The sequence below is a fragment of the Anguilla anguilla genome, chromosome 3, assembly GCF_013347855.1.
Source record: "Anguilla anguilla isolate fAngAng1 chromosome 3, fAngAng1.pri, whole genome shotgun sequence".
In the NCBI taxonomy this organism is placed as follows: Eukaryota; Metazoa; Chordata; class Actinopteri; order Anguilliformes; family Anguillidae; genus Anguilla; species Anguilla anguilla.
Genome location: NC_049203.1, coordinates 53,756,218 through 53,778,263, shown reverse-complemented (window position 1 = coordinate 53,778,263; position 22,046 = coordinate 53,756,218). Strand labels below are relative to the sequence as shown.

Below are 22,046 nucleotides of genomic sequence, written 5' to 3'. Positions count from 1 at the left end.
CTAAAACTGCACCTGCACACTCGGTTTAACGAATATTTCTTGATTATTCCGAGTACTGTTTCAACATTTTAACTGATATTTGAGATAATAATGCAATTAGGTGGTGTCGCACTAACCACTCAAGCGTTCGCTACATAGGAAGTTGTAACTTGTAGCTAGGTCGAAACAGTTGAAATAACTTCCGGTGCGCCAGATTTGAATAGGCTCCTTTTAAAGGAAAGCTGGTGATACGGGAGGTATGATCCCAAATAATGTTTTGTACACCTAGTTGTAGCTAAATGTATGTTTTTTTGTTGCTGGTAAAATACAGAGAGAGAAAGAAAGCATATGACCAGACAAATGGTTAAATCGACTTAACTGAGAGTATCTATCGACAGCATGCACATCACTAGCTAACTTGGATATCGTTACCTCGGATAGTGACTTGTTACCAGAATATGAGTAAATAAAACGCGTAAGTTACTAGCTAGTATTTCTTAATAGACTACTAGTTTGTTGACGTAATTATCGTGTTGCCTGCTAGATTATTACGCCGACTGAAGGGTCGGTAAATTAGATGAGCTATCTAGTACATAACTTTGTTTTTAGGTATGACACACGTCATTTACAATGAAGTGGCATACAAGACACAGGAGCTAGCTAGCTTGCCAGCATCAGTTTATCCAGTCGATACCGCTGACATCAGTACACGGAATAGCTTAACGTTAGTTATTATATATTACTTATGCATTTCGAACCTTACACTGTATCCTACGCCTGACTTCTAGCTACTTGTTATGTCGTATCCCCAAGAAACTCGTCGAATTGGCCTAGGTAACGGTCTGTTCCGAATATAGGAATTTGCGGTGATGGACGATGAGACCAACAACCTGTTTAAGAGGGTGGCTGGGAAGCTGGGCTGGGTCGGACCAGGAGGACTGGACTCAGCCGAGAAAGAGGTGCATGGACATGTTGACTTTCGTGCTCATTTCTTTAGTTGATCTGTCATGCGTCTGTGGTGGAAAACAAATTCTGTAGAATCTTGCATGATTTGTTGGTTGAACCATTCAAAATTTTGTGTTATAAGTGGGGTTTATACTAAGACCTAGCGTTAAACCTCTTTCGTCTTTATAAATTCAATATATTATGGTGTAGCTTCCTTTTAACGTGGGAGCATTATAAAAACTGTGCTGTGCAGACAGAACCACTGGTGGTTACTTGTTGACGTTTTGCGCTAGTGTCTGGAAACAAGTTCTTGCTGTGAAGCAATTGCACTCACCTGGCTTGCTTAACTTTCAGCTGGCCAGACGCATAGGGAAGGGTAGGCATCCGCTAACTGAAGATCGCAATGCTGGTCCTGCATCGACTGTCGCGCTCGAGCTGTCAGACAGTGACAGCTCGGGTAAGGAGAACTGGCCGGGAAACGAGGAGTGCCGCCAGAACCGTGTCCGGCTTGACTCCAGCAACAATAACGTTGACTATTGTGAGTGGACCTTTACCTTTAGATGCACTGACCTTGGCAGTAGCAGACTTGAAGCCTAGATTCTGACCTTGTGCCTTCTCTGACAGTTCTGGCTGAGAAGGCCACTCCTAAACCAGCTGCCCAGCGACCGCTGTCACGACCACAGAGTAACAGGTGGGAGAAGTGAAGGGGTGGTGATGTGATGTGCTGCTTATGTGTTTCCTATTATTATGTGTCAGTTTTTAACTGGCTCTCTCTCTTTCTCTTACTCTAGTCTACCTGTCCAGCGGGTTAGCTCTGGCAGTGACAGTAGCTTTGAGGAGTGTAAGTATCAAATCTGAGGGCTTTTGGGTCAAATTTGTGAATAGGCCATTAGTACTGCAGTCCTGTGGGCAGATTACCAGTGAAATTGTCTCCGCGTCCCTTCTTTTCACTGTCTTTTTCCCTTTCTAGTCCTGAGTAAAGTGAAAACACCCAAGTCCAAGCCAATGGCAGCACTCAGGAACAGCAGTGATGACAGGTCTGCGCTTTACGTCTCAAGTGTTTTGGGTTGTTCTTTCGTCTTGCTTTTGCAATGATTGTAAAAACAAAAATAAAATATTAAAACTCAGTGTTTCCTCGCACCCTAAAGATCTTCCCCTTCGTTCATGCTCATAGCCTCTGATGTGTCACTAACCAATCCCTCAGGCTTTTGGATTTCATGGTTTCCTCTCACATTTACACTGTTTTTTTCTGTCTTGCATTTTCTTCATTCTTTCTTCACAGCCTCAAACATTTCATCGTGGACAGCTTTTCCTCTGATGATGACTTTGCCACAGAGAGGATGAAGAAACCCGCTCCCAAGAGTGAGCCTTTGTCCGTCTATTTATGACACACTTCCAATGTTCTGTCCTGCTCTCTCTTGTCTTTCATGCACTTGTGGGTTTCAGCTTTATCACAAAAATATCGACTTTCACACATTAACAAGCAATGTTTAGCTTCGTAGGATAGACATTCACCTTAAAATGTTTGTGGTGCTCGGTTTCTTGAAAAGCAATATATATATATGTGCTAACATTGCTAAATGAAGATGCATACATGCATAATGTTGGGCAGTATTGAATGATTTTCCTCTGTAGAATTTTTAGTACTTGCAATATCATTCCTCATTTGTTCACTGTAGGTTAAAGCGGTTTACTAATCACACGTGTTAAGTAAGGGCCCCATATCAAGCCAGAAGAGAGTTTATTCTATGGCTGCGATTAACATTAAGTCCTTGCCCACAACTGCAGGTAAACCGAAGACCCCCAAGTCTCTCCAGGTCCCCCGGCCTGTGGCGAGACGCCCCCCTTCTCAGTGGGAGTCGCCCGTTTTCCTCAGCGACAGTGACAGTGACAGAGATGAAGGAGTGGTCATCAGGAGCACCTGGAAGTCTCGCCACACCCCGCGCGGGCCACGCACAGCTGGGCAGGAGGGCGGGGCCCAGGCGCGTGTTCATTCTGCTTCCGCCTCCGCCTCGGCTCCTGCCCCCACCCCAAGAACCCCCTCCCCTTTCTTCCTTCCCCCTTCCTCCTCCTCCTCTTGCTCCTCGGTCACCCCGAAGCTGACGCACCGAGCTCCGCCCCCGCTGGACGATTCGGCCAGCTCCGAGGAGGAGTTTCTGTCGCTGCTGGAGAGGCTCAAACGGAACCACAGCGTGGGCAGCAACAGCACACAGAGGCCCAGTCCCATCCCAGGTAGCGCTTGCATTGTCACTTCTCTGCCTCCAGACAGTCCCGAGTTGAGAGCTGGCAGATTGGCAGGAGCAGGGGCACTGGACATGAGAAGCTGCTGCATAGATTCACTCATAGATATTTTCATCCAAATATCCATCCTCAGCACATCTGGATGGCATAAAGATAAATGTGCCTGCTCAGAATCTGCTGTGAATTGATGTCCGTGAATAAGCAATGACTTGGCTTCTCTGATTCCTTTGTGCATTCTCTCCTGTGGCCAGCTTTTCCGCAGTTATGCATTTATGCGGTAGTCTTGCAGCAATATTTTGAATGGTCATATAGTTAATGGCTATGAACAAGTTCTGCTTCTGTTTCTTTGATTCTGGTGTTCAGAGCCCAAGCAGAAGCCCTGTCTGTCAGTACCTCATGGGCAGGGCCTGGGCGGGACAGGTCCACGCAAGGTGGAGAAAGGGTCACGGCGTGATGGGACCCCAGTACAGCCAGCAAGCAGTCGACCCCATGTCAGCCTAACAGAGCCTAGACCAGCAACAGGCAGCAGGTACTATCTTCTTCTTTCATTCAGAGTGGCACTACTGGGTAAGGAGTGTAGTGAGTGAAAATGGCTCTGTTCTGGGTTTTAGACTGGATGCCTGCAAGACCCCGGGCTGTTTCCTGCAGACTCTGTCGGCCCCTGGGTCTCTGTACAACCGCAGCTTCAAGCAGAACAAGGAAGAGCTCACCAGCAGACTATATAAACTGTACAACAGCAGTGTCTTTGATAGCAAGGTATGTAGATGCACACACTGTCTAGTTGTCTCTCTGGATAATTGCCCAGTGTCAGGGTTCTGTTGATCTGCATCCCGGAAGAGCCCCCAATATGTTACGACCCTGCTTTGGCCTGACCTGTTTTGTCTAACGCCTACAACTGTTTGTATATGTTTTGTGTTGTTTGGGTTTAGTTCTCGTGAGTTTTTATAATGAATCTGTTTATAGTATGTTCGGGAAATTTTGCACACAAGGGACTTCGTGTTATGTTCCAATTTTTGTTGTCCTTGTTGCTGTATTGTGGGCGGATTTGATTTGAGAGCGCCCCCCTACTGAATGCAGAGGGACGTAACGCGGTTATTTTGTTCCTCAGCTCCCCTCTGACATGTCTGTCAGCTGGAATAAGAAGATGCGGAAGACGGCGGGGTACTGCATCACGGGGCAGGAGAGGGGGGGTGGGAACCGCTACGCCCGCATCGAGCTCTCGGAGAAAGTGTGCGACTCTGCAGGTAACTCCCCACTCATCTGACAGGTCCCTTTTTTCAGTTGTTGACACGTTCGCATGATAGGATCTGTCGTGCAGGTTTGGGGTATGTGTTCCATACCTTTAGTAACCGGTTTGTCCGTTTTCCCCAACCCCACCGCCCAGATCGGCTGAGGGACACGCTGGTCCATGAGATGTGCCATGCTGCCACTTGGCTCATCAACGGCGTGCGCGACGGGCACGGATCCTTCTGGAAGCTGTACGCCCGCAAGGCTACCCTGACCCACCCGGAGCTGCCTATGGTGACCCGCTGCCACAGCTACGACATCAACTATAAGTACCAGTACCAGTGCAGTCGCTGCAAGAACACGTGAGTCCGCCATCTTTTTATTCACCCAACTCAGAATGTTGTTTTTGTGATTGTAGGAGAATTGTTGACATTTGGTTTAGTTTTTGAGGTTAAACAAGAATAACTGGTCCCTGCGGTCTTTAAATATTTCTGTCTATTCATTTTCCATCATAAATCATAATCTGGGGCCTGGGCTATGTTTGGAATTGTGGTTGTGTACCTTTGGACAGGTAACCTTAAAGGGTACATGAAGTTTGATGCTGCCAATTCCATTGAAGGGCAGTGCAATTTAGTCTTCAGACTCACCTTAGTGATGTTGTCACTGACATAGAGGTATTCACAGGTCCAAAATGTCATAACTGTCCCACACTTGCCCCAAGGTAAGTAAATACATGCCCCCGCCAAGGCATAACTGCTGCGTACAGCAGCTTTGGGTTGCTCTGTTATAAAGCCTACCTGAAATATTCCGGTCTGTTATTTTTTGCTAACCTGAGACAGCAAGCTCGTGGCAGATTTGGACATGAATACCTGGTTAAAATTGTAGAGTTAAACTCGCTTGGGTTTCTAAAGAACGGTGAAGACCTTTGATAGGAATAATTAATTTAATCCCAGTCCAGGTTTTATAGATCACAGAGTTTCCTTCCAGCTAAACTCATTTAATTACGTCTTATTTCTGTTTTCAAGTTATGCTGATCTCCATTGTCATCATTGGGCAGTTTCATTTGTTGACAAAATGGCGTAGCTTTAGGTCTGTTTTTGCTAAAAGAAACTTGCAATTTTAGGTAATTAAAGGGTCTCATTTTTATGCATACTCTGTTGAGGCAGCTGTCCTATCCTTGCCTAAGGATCACATTGGAATAAAAAGTTAGAAGAGAAACTTTCTCTTGATCAGCAAAAATGCTCCACTAACAACATTACTTTGAGAACTTCTAGCATATTGAAAAATCAATAAGTGTGAACCCCAGATCAATACTCAATTAAAAGCTGAATACTTAAAGAGTTGTCTGAGAATAGGTATCAGTAAGATCCCCAGGAGCAGATTTGTATTTTAATGGATTGACAGGGAAAGTGTAATAATGCATTAGTGTCATGCGCCTCCTGTTCACTGTGCAGGATCGGACGTCACTCCAAGTCCCTGGACACGCAGAGATTTGTGTGCGCGCTGTGCACGGGCCAGCTGGTCCTCCTCACCCCGGCCAAGCCCCGGGGCGCCACCCCCTTCGCCAGCTTCGTGAAGGAGAACTACGGGACGGTGCGGCAGGCGCTGGGGGGTCAGAGCCACGCGGACGTCATGCGGAAGCTCAGCGCCGACTTCGCCTCCAAGACTCGGCTCAGCCAGAGCTGAGGCCCCTGGCAGGGGGTCCCGGCCGCACCCTGCGAGGGTCTCGCATACCTCACCCAACTCCTCACCTGAGCCATCAGCTTCTTCTCCTAGTCCTGACCGAGTTGTCAAAAGCTGAACTGGTCCGAACTGTTCTTAAGATGATTTTGCTTCCAAAAGGAACATTTCAGTGTCAACAGCTGAATGGGGTTTGACCACGTTGATCGCTGCACAGTTGACTGTTTACTTTTTATTTGAATCCTTCAATCTATCACGGCTGCACCAAGTTAGCCTGGTTGGCTTGTGTTACATGAAGTCCTGCTTTACGGAATCTTAATTTTGTACTTAATGTTATTTTATTTTATACAATCTTGGCATTATGTGAAACTGGCCCACTACAGATTCTGATTTAAAATTGACAGGAAAGGGATTTTTAAAAAATGTCTTTATGCATAGCCCTGAAACCAGTTATTGATTATGCACTGGTCTTCATGAATAATCCTCAGGTTTCATTGTAGCATTTAACTTGTTTTAACTGGTCTTTTGCCTGTTGTTGATGTGAAGTCTAGTCTTTCTAAGTGTTGAGTATAAATGTATCCCAGACCATTCTGTGAAAATTTTTGGAATTTCCTAATAAAGACTTGCTCAAAATGTGGAAAGTGTGTAAACTGTCCCATCACCCAGGGTATCATCATGTTCAAAGTCCACAAAATGGTTCCCAGCAGCCTATGCCCCCTTAGGGGGTGGTGTGAGGGAGGGGAGGGGGGGCAGCATTTTAATTTCCTCCTTTCTATTCAGTGCAGCGCCAGTGTAAATAAAATTGTCATCTGTTAGCACATACACCTGATAGAGAAGGCACCTTACCACAGTGAAGTGGTGCTTTGTGAAACAGAGATGCAGACAACACCACAAAGCACAGTGCTGTACACACTGTAAGGAGATCTCCACAGCCTTCTCTCTGTCGAAGGGACCATTCATCTGCTCTGCTTCTGGTAGACCAGGACCATCCACGGCAACTTTTTAAAATATTTTCTCAGATTTTTTTCAGATGTACCCGTTATGGATGGGACGTGTGAGAGACTACATATTTGATCAGAGGTGTGTTTTTTTTGACCACTTCCAGTTGGAATCTGTATGAGAGGTAAGCATGTTCATATTGTTATACCCAAATGTGGACAGACTGACCGTTTACATTTCAGAATGTTAATGAACATGGATTGAGTAAGCCTACAGAAGGTTTTGTTGCTGTAAGACATGTTTCTTAATTAGTACTACCAGAATTGGACAAACTGATGTGGTTAAGATCATTACACAGTGGTAAACAAGATCCCTCCTGGCCTTCAAATGTTGTGGGTTCAATGCAGAAGTGAGCCATAAAAAAAGAGTAAACTTACATGGTTTGATTACTTGCTGCCTCTGTGGTATCTGAAGGTGGACCTCTGTAAAAAAGCATTACAATTAGCTCATGGTGTGTGTTGTAGGCAGATCATGAGGACGTGCAATGAGACGGGGATGTGGGTGTTGACTCAGATGGACTCGCACCTTTACTATGAAGTCCTGCTGTGTTCCTCCAGCCTGAGCTATGTGGTCAACATGCTCCTGAGTGGCCCCTTGGTGCTAGCCATCACCAGGCCACCTTCCCTGCTGAGCAAACTGCGCTTCCTGCTTCTAGTCCACCTGCTTTTCTGTGACAACCTGCAGCTGCTCCTCAAAACCACCACGGCGGCGCTGTTCATCTCCCAGTCGGGCATGCTGGTGTCGCAGTGCCTCATCCTCATAGCGGCCACCCAGGCCTGCTCCATGGTGGAGATGCTCCTTAGCGCCGCCCTGGCTGTGGATCGCTGCGTGGCCATCAAGTGGCCCCTGCGGTACGAGCTCCTCTTCAGGCCCCGCTGCAAACAGGCGCTGGTGGTGGTCGCGTGGGGAGCATCCTTGTTCCTCTCTGCGGTGGCTCTGTGCATGGCGCTCACCCACGTACAGGTCAATGCTGACCTGCCGCGCTGCCGCCCCCTGGTGGTGGGCCGCTGCCTTTCTGAAAACTTGGCCCTGCGGGCGTTCTGCATTTCGGTCAGTGCCCTGGTGCTGCCAGCCTCCTACCTGACCACGTTTGGCTGCTTTCTGCTGCTGTGCCGGGACCTCCACGGGCTCCCGCACTCCCGCCGAGCTGTGGTCACCCTGGCCCTACAGGCCATCCAGATGCTCTGCTACTCGGTGCCCGTGGTGCTGAACAGCTACCTGCTGCCCAACACCCTGCAGTACGACACCTTGGAAATCGCCGTCTCCAACGCCTACAACCTGGGCATTTCGCTGGTTCCGCTGGTGTACGGATACCGCTCCCGGGAGCTGCAGAAGAGACTGCTGCAGACCCTGCCGCGCAGTGACATCAGTCCTGGTCAATGATGTGGACAGCCCAAGCTTGCCTCATACATGGTTTCTTCTCTTTATTCACAAACATGAGTTAAGCAGCAAGTCAAATAGGCATTCATCCTCTAAGCCCTCAATGTGGAAATATTGATAAACCTCACTCAACAGCCCGATTCGGGAGGGAGTGAATGCTAAAGTCTGAAAAATATCCCTCATCGGATATGGCATGCACGCACAGAAATGGGTACTTTTTCCATCTAAGCCAAATCAAATGCAGAACAAAAGGCTTGTTTCTGTTGTGTGGTTTTCCAGGGAAATAAAGCTCTTGACTCGTGCCCTCTCTGATTCTGGCCTCCAGATTATGATGTTTTGTGTTCAGTGCCCCTTGTTGGGTACACACTGAATCATTTTGGGTTCATTGATGCTGGAAACAGCCTTGTTATCAGGCATTGATTCAAGCCCTGCAAGCTGAATCAACACTGCACAGAGAAGGCCACATTTAGTTTTTTACCAGGAAGTAATACTGTAACCAAATAATCTAAAAATTGAACTACAGCAGATGAACGTCAAGAGGTTTGCCCTTGTTCCTTTTAATTGTTCCAATGTAACATCAAAGACCATTAAATAAAAGATGGATTCATGAATAGATGTAGCAGAACCACAACACACAACAGTAGACCAGAATGTAGACCAGCACAGAGACAGAACAGAAGCTTAAGAGTTGTTTATTCAATACTTTGATATTTAAATAGAATATGCAATCCATTTGTACAAAACATCCAACAAACATTCAGGAGCAAAGATATGCAAAGAGACAAAAAAAGCAAATACTGGTTTGAAAAAACTGGCCACACGATCACTTCAGACACAGTCTACAGCAGCGGAGGGCGAAGAGGCGAGGGCCCTCTATGACTTGAGCATGGCCCACTTTACTGAGACTCAGGCACGAAGACGAGGGCTGTGTTCAGGATGAAAAAGTGCTGCACACTGTGTTAGGTGTACGGTGTGATGTTTCTTAAAATCATCACTTGCTGGTCCTCGTTAAGGGTCTGGCCTGGCCACCAAAATGGGCCCAAAAATGCCTCAAAGATTGGTCCAAACGTTTCATAGTGAATGTAACATTCAAGGCAAGTTGCAGCCTCAAACTCTGAGCTTGCTCAAAAAAAGACTCTAAAGACACGGAATAACCAGGAGCATTATTTAGGCATGTGAAGGAGGCCACAGAATACTGTTTTGAGATGTTTTTGAAAGTAGAATGATTCTGTGTTTGGCACATCAAACTGTCAGCTTAAAACAGTATATGGATGTTTCTTTATACAGTGAGCTCCATAATGTTTGGGACAAAGTCATTTTTTTTCTTCTTGATTTGGCTCTGTACTTCACCATTTAAGATTTTTAAACAAACACACATATTCATACATAGTTAAATATTATATTCTAAACTTTTATTTAAGAGTATTTTTATTCACTTTGGTTTTACCACGTATAAAAGACAGCACTTCCTTTCCATGCAATGACTGCTTGAGGTCTGTGACCCATCACCAGGTGCTAAGTATCTTCTCTGGTGATGCTCTGCCAGACCTGTACAGCAGCCATCTTCAATTCCTGCTTGTTTCAGGGGCTAGTTGCCTTAAGTTCTCATCAGCATATGAAACATGTTCAACTGGATTCAGATCAGGTGACTGACGATGCCAGTCAAAAATTTTCCAGTTTTTGGCTTTGAAAAACGCCTTTGTTGCTTTAGCAGTATGTATGGGATAATTTTCTTTCTGTACGATGAAGCACTGTCCAATGAGTTTGGAGGCATTTGGTTGAACACAAACAGATAAGATGTTTCTATACACTTCAGAATTCATTCTGCTGCCATCAGCAGATCTTTACTGAAGACACGGGAGCCAGTGCCTGTGGCAGCCATACATGCCCAAACCAAAACACCCCCACAACCATGTTTCACAGATAAGGGGGGGGGGGGTGCTTTGGATTGTGGGTAGTTCCTTTTGGCCTCCTATGTATACGAAGTGCAGCAATTTGTACATGAAACCAAAATGTATAAAATACCTTTTAGTAAAAGAGGCAGATCTGCACTATAACCACACATGAATTGTTTGATTGCAAACAGTGTATAATAGTGTAGTGCAGCCAAATCAGGAAAAAATTGTCCCAAACATTATGGAGCTCACTGTCTAGACGTACGCGTAGTGCCTGGTGATAAAATCATACTTTTTCATTCGTCATAACAGGCATTCAAACTCTGCTGAAGCCTCATGTCTAACAGAATGACAAGGGCTGCACTCTAAACCAACTGGCAGTGCTGAAGCGCATCGCAGAGTTAACTCTTTATTCGGTTTTTGTTGAACAGTCCCTCACGGTGCCACATGAAGTGTACAGTTGTTGAGGGGAAGCAATGAAAGTGTCAGACCACTATAGCATAACCTTGGACTGTAACTGACCCTGAATATACTGGTGAGATGTCGTGAAAAGATCTGTTATTTGGCCTACAGAAAAGTGGGCATGTAGAGTCATCAGGAGAACCCCCCTCCAATCCACTGAGGCCCAGTCCACCCCTCAGTACAAGCTGGTCTTCTTCATAATGCGCAGGAACTCTGGCTGGCTCACCTCCCCGTCCCCGTCTCTGTCAGCCTCGTCAATCATCTCCTGGTGGGAGGATCACAGTCACATGGACACATGAGGAGCAGTGTGACGGTACAAAATGCCACCCAGCTTTTACATGGCTCTTGCCACCATGCCAGTAATCCTGGTTGATCCACATACCATAAATGTCAGGACCCGGGTCTCAAAATGTGTTTTAATGTGTGTTTTTGGCATCTAATTTATTAGCATTTAATATAGCTGGGAAGCTTTGTCTTCTAATGATTAAGCATAAGCATGTTTCTTTATGGCTGAGTGCTGGCACTACAGGGAGAACAGCTGACCCAGTTTATATGTTGCCCAAAAATGAAATCAGTCTTAATGGCCAACTTATTTGTCAATTTGTCATAATGTGTTCAGAAAACATAGCTAATTGACAGAAAATCTCCCACAGCAAATGTCAAATCCAAAGCTGTTAATTTGGGGCCTCGACCAAAAACATTTCTGTTACATGATATTGCCCTCACTCACTTGTCAAGGGTGACAAATATTTTTTTTGTCATTAAAAAACAAACAGAAAAAAAGCCCCAGCAAAGCTTAGCTCACAAATGTATTATTAATCATTTCCATTTATGATTCCCGAAACAAAGAAATGTATTTAAAAAACTAGATCACTTTCTGATTTTTTCCCCCCAAAAAGTCAGTTACACATGAAAGTATGATTAATTGTGATTTATTAACACTACTAAAACAAGACATTCCCAGCAGAAATTAGTCATTTTAAAAATGAATTACAAATTAATCTAAATTGTTTCTGATAAATTCTTAGGAATTCTGATATATGTTGTATGAACTCTTCTTGGCATGTAAAAAACTGGAGACCTGTGCAAAAGCACAACTTTATTGACAGTGCTGCAAAGAGGTTTGATGAACGAGAACGCGCGATGGATTTTAGTGGATCCGCCCCCTCCCCACACACCTGCAGCTCCTCGTCCGTTAGGTTCTCTCCCAGCTCTTTGGCCACCCGCTTCAGGTTTCGGAAGGAGATCTTTCCCGTCTCGTCGTCGTCAAAGAGGCGGAACGCTTTGAGGATCTCCTCCTTGGAGTCCTTCTCTGCCTGTGGATCCAAACGGGAGCAGGTTTTGTCTTCTTTTCTGGTTTGAAGCGCCCATGCTGGAATAATCTCAGTATGTCGACAGCCTGGGTTACAGGGGCTCGTCATGTCAAGGCAGTGTTCCAGCGTGTGGATGGGCGCCACAGTCTAGTATCAGACCCAGACCGTGCAAGGGCCATCTACAGCCAGCATCCCTGCAGGGCTGCTCGTAATTAGAAAAAAACAACACTACATTCCATTAAGACTCACCATTTTCTGCGTCATAACAGACAAGAAGTCATTGAAGTCAATCTTCCCAGTGCCCTCTTTATCAACCTCGCTGATCATTCTCTTTATCTCTTCTTTCTTGGGCTCGAACCCCAGTGCTCGCATGGCAACCTAACACAGGATAGACACACAAACTTGTCAAAAATCACTTCATAAACCTCAATGGTGTTGCTTGCATGTCTTAGAGAATAATTAGCATCTCTCATCCTCATTAATGTACACTCAAGTTCTTCCACACCATTCTTGATGAAACCATTTCTATATTGACCTCGGTGTGCCTGGGGGCATTGCCATACAAATTTTGAATTTCCGTTTAAAATACAATTTCTGCAACTAAATTAACAAAAAACACATACATCTAAACTGCAATTAGTCAGTCTGGTCTCAAATAAACTTCAATAGCAACATAAAAGTAGCCTATTAGTACATCTGCGAATTCTGCCAATTAAAAATGGGTGCAGTCAAAAAAAAAAAAATCTAGTTACAAAACCTTCAGCTCCTTAACGTCAATGTGCCCGGAGCCGTCCGTGTCGAAGAGCTCGAAGGCCTCTCGGATCTCCTGCCGCAGCTCCTCCGTGAGCTCTGGCTTGGGACTGGTCTTCTTACGCTGGGTAACGGCCCCTAGGGACGGCTTCTTAGCGCTAGTGGCCTAGAACGGAAGGAGGAGAGATGAAGTCAGTGAAGCAAGACTGGGGATGGTGCAGGTGTGGGAAGTGTGGACGGTGCAAGCCTAACGAGGGAACACTATGGAGCCACTGACTTGACACTTGTTAGCTACGCAAAAAGTGAGAAAACAACAACGCTACTATGATACTCCGTGACAGAAGGACATCGCGTATAAAGATGTTCATTTTCCATACCCTAGGCCTTAACATTACTTCGCCCTGCATAATTTGAATAATGTCTTGTGTTTAACCTGCAGCCTGTGGCGCGCAGCAGCTGCACGTTTAGCTTCCTGTGCACAGGGACTAACGCAACACTAAGCCTATAAGCAAATTCACACAAAATAATCGTTTTATTTTAAGTACCGTCATAGTCTGATACCAAAACCCGTTTTTTGTTGCCAGCTAATTTACCCATTCCGGGCATTAACAAGGTAGCACTACCTTCCAGTACCTCGCTGAACGCGAACAGCAGGCGTAAGTAGCTAGCTACATGTTAGCTATAGGAAAACATTTCCTTACCATGTTAACTGTTCGACAGCGACGCAGAACTGTTCCACTCTTTGGCTTCCGTATATCACGTTATTATATTTTATTGCTACTAAGAATCAGTCAGTAGGCTATAAAATACACTAGCTGGCAAATACCGCGATGGCTGCGTCAGTGGGAGGACCTGGACATCACTCTGTGCGATGATTGGTTAGACAAGGAATGGAGCTGAGGGAATTTATTTTGATTTTTTGCACTGCAATTGGTTAATTAGAAAATATAAAGCATCCTAATAATTATAGCGGGTAGAAAATCAGTGGGTATGGTTTCTCGTTTCTTTAACCCTGTGAGACCCAGTGTTGCAAAAATGCAAGATTTCTTTTCAGGCACCCTAGAGACAATATTTTTGCCAAATATCTGTTTAGAACATTTCCCAGTTCCTTAGGCCCTGTACTATATTTTAGCAACATAAGTGGAGAGAAACATTTTCAACTGTTGGAGTACACACAACATAGGCTCCTCGGGCAGCTCCATGTTGTCTCTTGTAACATCTGGATTTTCCACCACTTGAAGTAAGTAAATGGTAAATGGACTGCATTTATATAGCGCTTTTATCCAAAGCGCTTTACAATTGATGCTGTACATTGCTGTACAATTTACAATTGAAGTAAATTGCCACTAGTATTTTTTATTGGGATGCCAAATGTGTCTAGCACATGTCAGGGTTCAAATTACAGGGGGGATTGGGGGGCTCTGACCCCCCTAATTAAGACTTGGACACCCCCCCAAAAGAGGTAAAAACAACAGGTCGGGGGGTTCAAACCATTTATATATCCTTCTTACCTGTAATCGTAAATATTACAATATATTTCCCATCAGTAGCGTCACTAGACACCAACCCTAATGACGCCACTGATGGGAAATATACTGTAATATTTACGATTACAGGTAAGAAGGATAAAACAAAAATGTAACTCTTACTTTAAGGTCATTTTGACCATGTTGCAAAAATGCAACATTGTGACTCCATGGTAGCACAGTCATGTGTGTATTAGCAGGCAATAAGCTGACTGTTTCATGCATTGTAGTGAATGTTAAATTGGAGGGTGACCAACACCCCCCTTTAGTTCCCCCTTTGCCACCACCACCGCCCCGCTTCAAAATACAGAAAGGATAGTATTATCCCTTCATTTTCCATGAGTTATAGTGCATTTTGTGCTTGTGTCATTATTGTGTAATGTAGGCCTAGTTTGAGGGTAACCAACTACCCCCTTGCTCCTCCTCATTCCTCTGTGGGGGTTTTAAGGGGCAAGCTAAACTACTGAAAAGTAGTTAAAATCAGTTAAAATACTGATTTGGTTGGCAAATACATTACCCTTTTGTGGTTAGCTACAGTTTACTTTTAACTGACCCTGTCAGGATCAACCCGTGACACCAATACATTTCTTTTGTGCATGCACATCTTTTACTCCTGCACAAGTGTGCGTGCGGCTGTCCTTCCTTCAGAAAACACTGTGCTGTTTTAGGTGGGGTAAGTTAGTTTAGACGCCTGGTGGAATGTCTGCAGATGCTATAAAATCAGTGTCTGTGTTCAGCAACACATAATACGTTGAGTTAAATCGGTGCACCTGTGTGACCGAATTAATGCTGTTTTACTGTGTGTGCCTGCGCCACCAGGTTTGTAGGGTGTGTCATTGGTGTTTCAATATGGATCCAATTCTCCAAGCTGTGGCCACACCCTTTTCATCTGAGACTGCATTGATGGCACTCACCCTATAATGCAGAAAGCAGGGGTACAGGTTAACACAAGACACAGTGTTGAGGTTTTCATTGACACTTCCTAAAGAATGTACCTGTGAATGAGAGCGAGAGTATGATAATAAACATACAGAATAAGCTGAGTCTGAGCATTTGGACGCATATCCCTGCCAATGTTTTTTTTTTTTTTTTTTTTTTTGTGTTGTAAAAAAACAAAACAAAATCAGTGTTGCCAAATCTAATGCTTCTGTTGCAACACAATGCTTTCAGTCTTACCTTCATGCTCTCACGCTTTCTCACACCAGATCTATTCACAGATCCTTTAGATGACTTGCCAAACCACATTAACTTCCTTTCTGCACAAAGTCAGATATTTTCCCCTAACTGCAATACCTGCTCAATTTTCTTTGATTTGACTCATTTGTTGGAGATCTGTATGTTGGAGATTAGTAGCTGGCCAATTTGTTTCTTTGCATTTGTTTGTTTATAGCTTACTGTTTAACAAGTTTATCGATAAATTTAAAAATGAGGATAGGATTGTCTTACTTTCTTAAACTTAAGGTAGCAAAAGATGTGTATGATATATGTAAGAACGTATGCATTAGCATGAATGTCAGTTGGGTTTTTTAAAACAAGACTTCATCTGTCTGAGTCACTATATTGTCTATAGTGTGATCTTTTCCCATTTTATTTCATTCACGACAAGTGGGGAAAGTGACACACCAAAATATGTTGACATATGTCCTGCTGTATATTATAAATGGATCCTAACCAGTTGTATCAGTGCAGAATTTGGGGGAATCAGGCATCAAGGAAATGAAAAATGCCCTTAGTGCAAGAACAATATCTGTAATATTTAGCCTAGCTTTCATCTTGAGAAAGAAGATCTGCCATGAAGATATTGGTATTCACCAGTGGTGGGCAACTTGGGATTCAGTCAACATTTGTTCTTATATCTTTGAATAACAATTCAAATTCAAGTATGAATGATATATTTTTTATTTTGCAAACACAGTTTTGCAAGTTCAGTGATCACTAAAATGGCGGGAAATAATTGTGGCCCAAGTTTGCTTCAGTGAGTAAGCGTTATATATGGGACGTCAATTCAAGGTGCCCCTTCATTGCCCCTTTACTGATTTACTGAAAAACTTACTGCTTAAAATAGGCGAGTTTACCTTTTGGGGTTTATTATTTAAAATATAATTAATTATTTAATTTATATTTAAAATGTCATTGAGCTTTGTATATTGGGCTTCTAGGCCAAAGGTCATCTAGCACTGGTCTGGAAATATCAGAGATTCTTTAGAAACACTGTATTGTTTTTCTTGTATATTAACCCATCAGAATAATGTATCATCTTTCATTCTACTTCTACAGCTGGTTCAACACTACTGAAGGAAGCGACCAACATGGGTGTTCATTTTATATTGTCCGCCTATGGGAGTTTTCAGAATTTGTCCTGAGGATATTATTATTATGTGCTGTGCCAGTGGGAATATCACAGGGCATGTCTCTTGGTTGCGGCATCCGCAGCACTTAAATCTGAATGCAGGAAATTGCATTGAGAAGCTTGCATTGTTAGCCGTGCCCCAGGTGGGGAGATGGGACATCTGTGTACGTTTGCTGATCCACCAGAGCTCCTGCAGTTTGAGAAATGTTCGATTCACTTGCTGTCCCTCAGCTTTCCCTCAAGGCCTGCTGAACAGACAAGCATTTCTCTGAGCTTCCCACTGTCCTCGAAACTGTGTGACAGTTTCATACAGGAAAGCCCTGAAGCTGAAAATATGTCATATTTCCCACTGTCATTGAAATGTCACAGAAAGCAGTAGGCTACATTTTAACCTTTATTTGCAGGAAACAATATGTAACCTACTTTCTTGCTTATGTCCTTGGTTGTCCTTTAATATAAGGTCAGTGCTGTCATATGTCTAAAATTTGACTAGCCTGTTTGTTCAAAATCAAAAAAACACTGGTGGGTGGTATTCTTTACCAAAAGCACCCACAGGCATGTGTTTGGGACACACAATGGGCCCTATTTTCATTGTAACGTAAGCGCAAACATGCCTGGGCGCAAGTGGAATTGCTTGTTTCCTGGATATTTGTCGCCTGTACCAGGTTTACTGGTTTTTTGTCTGCAGTTGTTTACTTCAACATGGCATGGGCGCAGCAAAAGGGGCAGGCCAAAAGAAATATTTGGTGCCGTGCGAGTTTGGTGGTCAATAATGTGTTTACATTTTAAACCAGACCAGACCAGGTCTAAACTCAAACGCTGCAGCATTATGATATTTTGGTGACGCTATGAATGCACCGCACATATCAATGCATGTACACATAACAGGTGCCAGAAATATTTTCAGTTAGACTATTCAGTATACAAGATGTGTTAATATGCAGTCCAATGTCAGCTATTTAGGCATTGCTCCAGCATGGAATTAATGAATGTAAGCTAGTTGAATGAGGGACACAAAGTAAGTGTCAGGCTCTACACCTGACAAATAGTGTAGGATATAGAACGCACTGACAACTTTCTTTCATTCAAGCTTTTGGCAGGGCTAGGTCAAAGATTGAGCAAACTTTTGGAATGTTAAAAATGGGTTTCAGATGTCTCGACCGGTCTGGTGGTACAATATAGCCTTCAGAGGCTTTGTGGCCTGCTGTATTATACATGACACGGCAGCTGCAGTGTAGTATGATGGTTAAGGCACTGGGCTTGTAACCTCGGTTTAATTCCTAGCTAGGATGATACCGTTGTACCCTTGAGCATGGTGCTTAACCTTAATTGCTTTGATATATATATATCCAGCTGTATAAAAGGATGTAAAAAAAGGATGTAGCCTACATTCATCTTACCAGGTGCATGTCTAGAATTATTGAAGCAGCTAAAGTGGTGATTTTTTTTTTTTTTAAATGGACAGCAAAGAGGCAAAAAATTTTATAGTCATGAAGAGGCTCCATTACGCTCTTCGTCCATTACAAAATTACCAGTTAGCTGTGGCCCTAAAGCACATTTTTAAAAGGGAAAGAAATCGGATTGGCTAAATCCCCCATCACAGCCAGTTACAACAAGCCAGCCTCTTTTACAACTGCGCCATAGTTGTGCGACTTGTGCTAAAGCCTGGTGTCATGAAATTACCAAAACTGGGTTGGATATGTACTTATTCGTCAGTGCCTTCAGTTACAGCTAGCGTTTTGCAAATGCGCCTTGACTGTTATAATAGGGCCCAATGTACTTTAGGTATCTCAAAATAATTTCCCTTTGCAGTTATCCACAGAGCTGTCTATGCCCAGTAAATATGACTATTGCAACAATACAAAACAATAGAAATAAAATCAATTGCATGTACCTTAAATAACAGTTAAAAGTCAGGGAAAGTATCCAATTGAATACTAACCCTGTTGATCTTGTGGTGTATGTGGCATGCACTTCCTTTTTATATATAGATATATATTTTAGGATGTCCCTCTCATTCAAAGGCTAGCAGCAGAACATAAAAGTTAGATTTACTTCAGCACTCTGTAAACTTTAGAACAGGAAAGGCTTCTCCAAACAAAAATAAGCTCCTAAATATATATTGCTGGAAACATATTGCTACAACTCCACTATTTCAGTACTATTAAGTTTTAAATCATAATGTTATATGAAGTTGTTCTAGAACATACTATATGTTTAGCTGTCATTCAAACATTCAGAGTATTCAAAGAAACATCAGCATGAAAGAATCCAGAGTATCCAGTCCAAGTATTCAGCGAAGCATGAGGTACTGTAGCCAAAGTAACAGACTGTGAGCTTGAAATAACCTCACTTTTATGTAAGAAATAATAAGTCCGATCAACAAAACCCAACACACTGCCACTATTCGTAAAATGTTATGAAATGTGCCTGTGTGTACGCCCATATACAGGGGACAAAATAAAGGAAGCATGTTAGAGTATAGGAATATCAAGTCAATAATAACGAGTTGAGCCACCCTTCAGAACAGCTTCAGTCCTCCTTGGAATGCTGTCATTCAAGTTTCAAACGGTGTGTACTGGGATATTGGATCTTTCTTCAAGAAGGAAAGCTTCCAGTTATTTTGAAGGAGGTGGAAATCAACTTCACACTCTGTTCTCCTGAACTTATATTAAAGGTTCAACAGTGTTTAGATCTGGTGATTGTAAAGGCCATGGAAGGCATTTGAATTCATCCTGGTGTTCATGTACTGTTTTTAACAGTATCTATGAGAGTGTTATAGAGGCAATAGTGTTTGTAGCATAGGGTGCACCTGGTTTTGTAAAATGGCTTTATAGTCCTTGGCCATATATGACCATGAAGTTTGTTATTATTGATATATTTTGTGCTTTTAACATGCTTTTATCTTCTATCCCACCTCCCCTTCCCTTAAGTGGCTTTTGTCACTTGCCAGGCCGCCATTGTAAATAAGAATTTGTTCTTAATGACTTGCCTGGTGAAATAGAGGTGGAATAAATAAAAAAAATTAAAAATTAAAAGCAATCATTGGCATCAATGAATCCCATGACATGACTTCCCCTACCATTTCAAATCCACCACCATGTCCCCATGTTGGCAACAGCTGGCAACAGACGTTATAGGTTGAGGGCTTTCTCCAAAAATAAACCCAGCCAGATGTAGGCAAAAAGTGTTAATGATGACTCATTAGACCATATTACTTTTTCCATTGCACAGGGGTCCAGGGTTTGTGCTCTTTACAGCTGGTTGTGTGTCTTTGTGCAGTTGCCTTGGATACAAGAGGTTTTCTAATGGTGGCACTGTTGCAAATATGAGCTTTGTGAAGCTCAGACCGTATGTTTTTCCACTGAGACTGGATCACAGAGGTGTTGATTCAGTTCTGTACTGATTTGTGAGCCTGTAGTTTTGTGGTGTTTAGAAACTATCCTATTACAGTAAGTGTCTGTCTGTTGCTGTCAGTGAGCTTTGACTTGCAACCATTGTTCCCTTTTGCCGATGCAGATTATTTGTGTTTAGCATACGCTGTTGTAATTTTATACGCTGTGCCTCTTGCCACAATAAACCATTTTGCTATTTATTTTGACTGATAAGCCTGCAAATCAGGCACTGATTGGCCTCTTTGAAACTGTGTTCGTTCCTTCATGTTGCTTTGGAACATCACATGTCAAAGTGATGATTACCAGACTTTGCTTATAGCTGACACATACTTCTAATTACATTCAACTTAATATTACTCACCTGTGTATTTGCCCTTTTCTGATTTAGCTGCTTCAAAGTTAAAATTATTTGTGGTGTTTCTGTTATATTGTCTAACCCCTGTATAAATATAATTAGGTTGTGTAGACTTTAAATAATTTTCTTTGTTAAAATGCCATGATTTCAATTTCTGAGGTAAGTGAAAGTGTTAGAATGGCAAGCGACTGAATACTTTTGCAAGGCACTTAAACAATTAGGCTAAGGAAATAATGCTAAAATATTGCAAGATATCTTTACAAAAATATGGTTTTACATTATTTTCATTCTCATTTTCTCACTAATGGCTTTCTGCAAACACATTCAGTTGTATGTTTAAGCAGCTAGCTGCTTGCCACATGTCACACATGCCCTTTAATTCATTCATAATGCAATGCTCATTAGATCTAGAATGGTATGCAAAGAGTCAGGTTAATGCTTCTAAAGGTTCAGGTGTGTGAATTCCTCAATTATTATACATATGGCTGACAAACTCAAAACATTTCTGATATGAATGATATTTATTTTAAATAGGTTGATTAAATCATCATAGAATGAATCATGGCAGATATTTACCCATCCCAGGTGCAAAAGAAATGTAGTCTTTTAGGATTGAATTGAATAAAGAAGCATGATCTCACAATGTGTACCTATGCCTAAAAGTAATATAACATCCCACTGCCTGTGCTCTCCTTATTTTATATTCTGAATCTGGCTACAGGTCTGAAGACCCCATAATGCTAAGAATTATCATTTCTGATTCTGACTGCTTGGATCTCTACTCTACACCTTGAATAGCTTTTCCAATTCCAATGACCCCACTGTAGAAGCCCATATTGCACACCGTGGTGAACCCTCTCTCCTGCGCATGTATGCTCTGTGATTCATAGAAACTGAGGATCAAACTGGGTTGTGTCATTTCACCATGTCTATGTCATGAAACGAGTTCTTTAGGTGGGACGGCCTAGCGGAGACATGCCACTGGTCTTACACCCTGTTTCACTCGCCTTTTTTTCTTCTGTCACTCATTCTCTGTCGCTTTCTCGCTAAGGTGGACACATTCTCATGGTGGATCCCAGGCACTGAAAAATGCTGGTCACAATGTGGTCCTTGTTGCAAATGTTGTTTCTTATCTGGAAGAAATACCCCTCCCCTTGTATGAAATGCATGACATTGATGGAGTCCTTTATGGCTTAGAAAAAGGGGTACATTTTTTTCACCTTAAATTACTGACATTCCTTCTCTCTGTGTGGTGAGTGGGGTTGGTGAAGAGAGGGGCGAGGTGTATCTTAGATACCTCAGATTCTCTGAACAATGAAGAGAGGCGGCGTCAGGCTGCTGACTCACGGCCGAGAGACGGAACCGCAGGCAAAGTGGCCTAACTGGTTTGGGCGATGGATGGCTGAGTGAGAAAGCAAAGCAGAGAGCATACCTCTGTCCGCCGGACCCAGTGACACTGCGAGTTAATGAGATGTGACACGTCTTTACTGCTCGGCCAACAAACTCGCTGACTGAAAGTTAAAATGCTAAGGAGTCAATGAGTGACCTG

At 43.1% G+C, this 22,046-nt stretch overlaps 3 protein-coding genes across 4 annotated transcripts; 2 read left to right on the top strand and 1 right to left on the bottom strand.

Moving 5' to 3' along the window:
- Positions 1-143: 143 nt before the first annotated feature.
- gcna (germ cell nuclear acidic peptidase) lies at positions 144-6,709 on the top strand. Of its 2 annotated transcripts, none has more exons than XM_035408260.1 (13): positions 144-236; positions 837-938; positions 1,279-1,462; positions 1,549-1,615; positions 1,716-1,765; positions 1,895-1,961; positions 2,207-2,286; positions 2,713-3,156; positions 3,529-3,694; positions 3,777-3,921; positions 4,274-4,409; positions 4,550-4,754; positions 5,847-6,709. In XM_035408260.1, exons 2-13 carry the CDS (start codon positions 849-851, stop codon positions 6,076-6,078), a joined length of 1,866 nt encoding a protein of 621 aa, XP_035264151.1. In that variant the 5' UTR covers positions 144-236; positions 837-848; the 3' UTR covers positions 6,079-6,709. The 2 variants fall into 2 exon arrangements, with proteins under 2 accessions (XP_035264151.1, XP_035264152.1); XM_035408261.1 differs by lacking the exon at positions 144-236 and adding an exon at positions 278-454.
- An 833-nt stretch (positions 6,710-7,542) lies between these two features.
- LOC118223205 (olfactory receptor 4C11-like) lies at positions 7,543-8,454 on the top strand. The gene has a single exon (XM_035409446.1). The coding sequence runs from the start codon at positions 7,543-7,545 to the stop codon at positions 8,452-8,454; it is 912 nt and encodes a 303-aa protein (XP_035265337.1).
- A 2,125-nt stretch (positions 8,455-10,579) lies between these two features.
- On the bottom strand, positions 10,580-13,739 carry cetn2 (centrin, EF-hand protein, 2). The gene is made up of 5 exons (XM_035411699.1): positions 13,573-13,739; positions 12,879-13,037; positions 12,371-12,499; positions 11,987-12,124; positions 10,580-11,073 (listed from the first exon to the last, which is right to left on the bottom strand). Exons 1-5 carry the CDS (start codon positions 13,573-13,575, stop codon positions 10,984-10,986), a joined length of 519 nt encoding a protein of 172 aa, XP_035267590.1. The 5' UTR covers positions 13,576-13,739; the 3' UTR covers positions 10,580-10,983.
- Positions 13,740-22,046: the final 8,307 nt, after the last annotated feature.

What these genes read in the sequence shown, in the direction of transcription:
- gcna (XM_035408260.1), top strand. Translation starts at nt 849, where the DNA reads ATGGACGATGAGACCAACAACCTGTTTAAGAGGGTGGCTGGGAAGCTG. An exon ending in TGGACTCAGCCGAGAAAGAG is followed by an intron (nt 939 to 1,278) that starts GTGCATGGACAT and finishes CTTAACTTTCAG; the next exon opens with CTGGCCAGACGCATAGGGAA. An exon ending in TGCAGTCGCTGCAAGAACAC is followed by an intron (nt 4,755 to 5,846) that starts GTGAGTCCGCCA and finishes TTCACTGTGCAG; the next exon opens with GATCGGACGTCACTCCAAGT.
- LOC118223205 (XM_035409446.1), top strand. Translation starts at nt 7,543, where the DNA reads ATGAGGACGTGCAATGAGACGGGGATGTGGGTGTTGACTCAGATGGAC.
- cetn2 (XM_035411699.1), bottom strand. An exon ending in TTGACGTTAAGGAGCTGAAG is followed by an intron (nt 12,500 to 12,878) that starts GTTTTGTAACTA and finishes ATCCTGTGTTAG; the next exon opens with GTTGCCATGCGAGCACTGGG. An exon ending in CTGTTATGACGCAGAAAATG is followed by an intron (nt 12,125 to 12,370) that starts GTGAGTCTTAAT and finishes TTGGATCCACAG; the next exon opens with GCAGAGAAGGACTCCAAGGA.